Source organism: Rhincodon typus, unplaced genomic scaffold, assembly GCF_021869965.1.
Source record: "Rhincodon typus isolate 14 unplaced genomic scaffold, sRhiTyp1.1 hic_rhity00000069, whole genome shotgun sequence".
NCBI lineage: Eukaryota > Metazoa > Chordata > Chondrichthyes > Orectolobiformes > Rhincodontidae > Rhincodon > Rhincodon typus.
In genome coordinates, this window is record NW_025965707.1 from 150,913 (window position 1) to 151,303 (window position 391).

Genomic DNA, 391 nt, shown 5'->3' on the forward strand with positions numbered 1-391 from the left:
GGGGGTGTAGGGGGCTGGAGGGGGTGACAGAGATAGGGAGGGGGTGATAGAGATAGGGAGGGGGTGTAGGGGGCAGGAGGAGGTGACACAGATGGGGAGGGGGTGTAAGGGGCAGGAGGAGGTGACACAGATGGGGAGGGGGTGTAGGGGGCTGGAGGAGGTGACAGAGATAGGGAGGGGATGTAGGGGGCTGGAGGGGGTGTTACCTTTGCCGTTTCCATTGGGATCCCCCATGGTGCTGATCATCACCTCCCCATTGGCCAGGCAGTGAGAGGTGTGCGGATTGGCCAGGTTACATTTCTCAAACAGATCACTCGGCTCCACCATCTGCAAAGACCAGAACACCAATGGATCAGACACAGCACTGACCCCATCCCCCTACACCCCCACC

General features: G+C 60.4%; 1 protein-coding gene across 1 annotated transcript in view; it reads right to left on the minus strand.

Annotated features, from left to right (window-relative positions):
- The window catches only part of LOC125488221 (methanethiol oxidase-like), a 7,819-nt gene that overhangs the window by 2,700 nt on the left and 4,728 nt on the right, over positions 1 to 391 (minus strand). Inside the window, exon 4 of the mRNA XM_048621148.1 lies at positions 207 to 327. Within this exon, the coding sequence (XP_048477105.1) occupies positions 207 to 327 (121 nt within the window). The remainder of the gene's footprint in view (positions 1 to 206; positions 328 to 391) is intronic.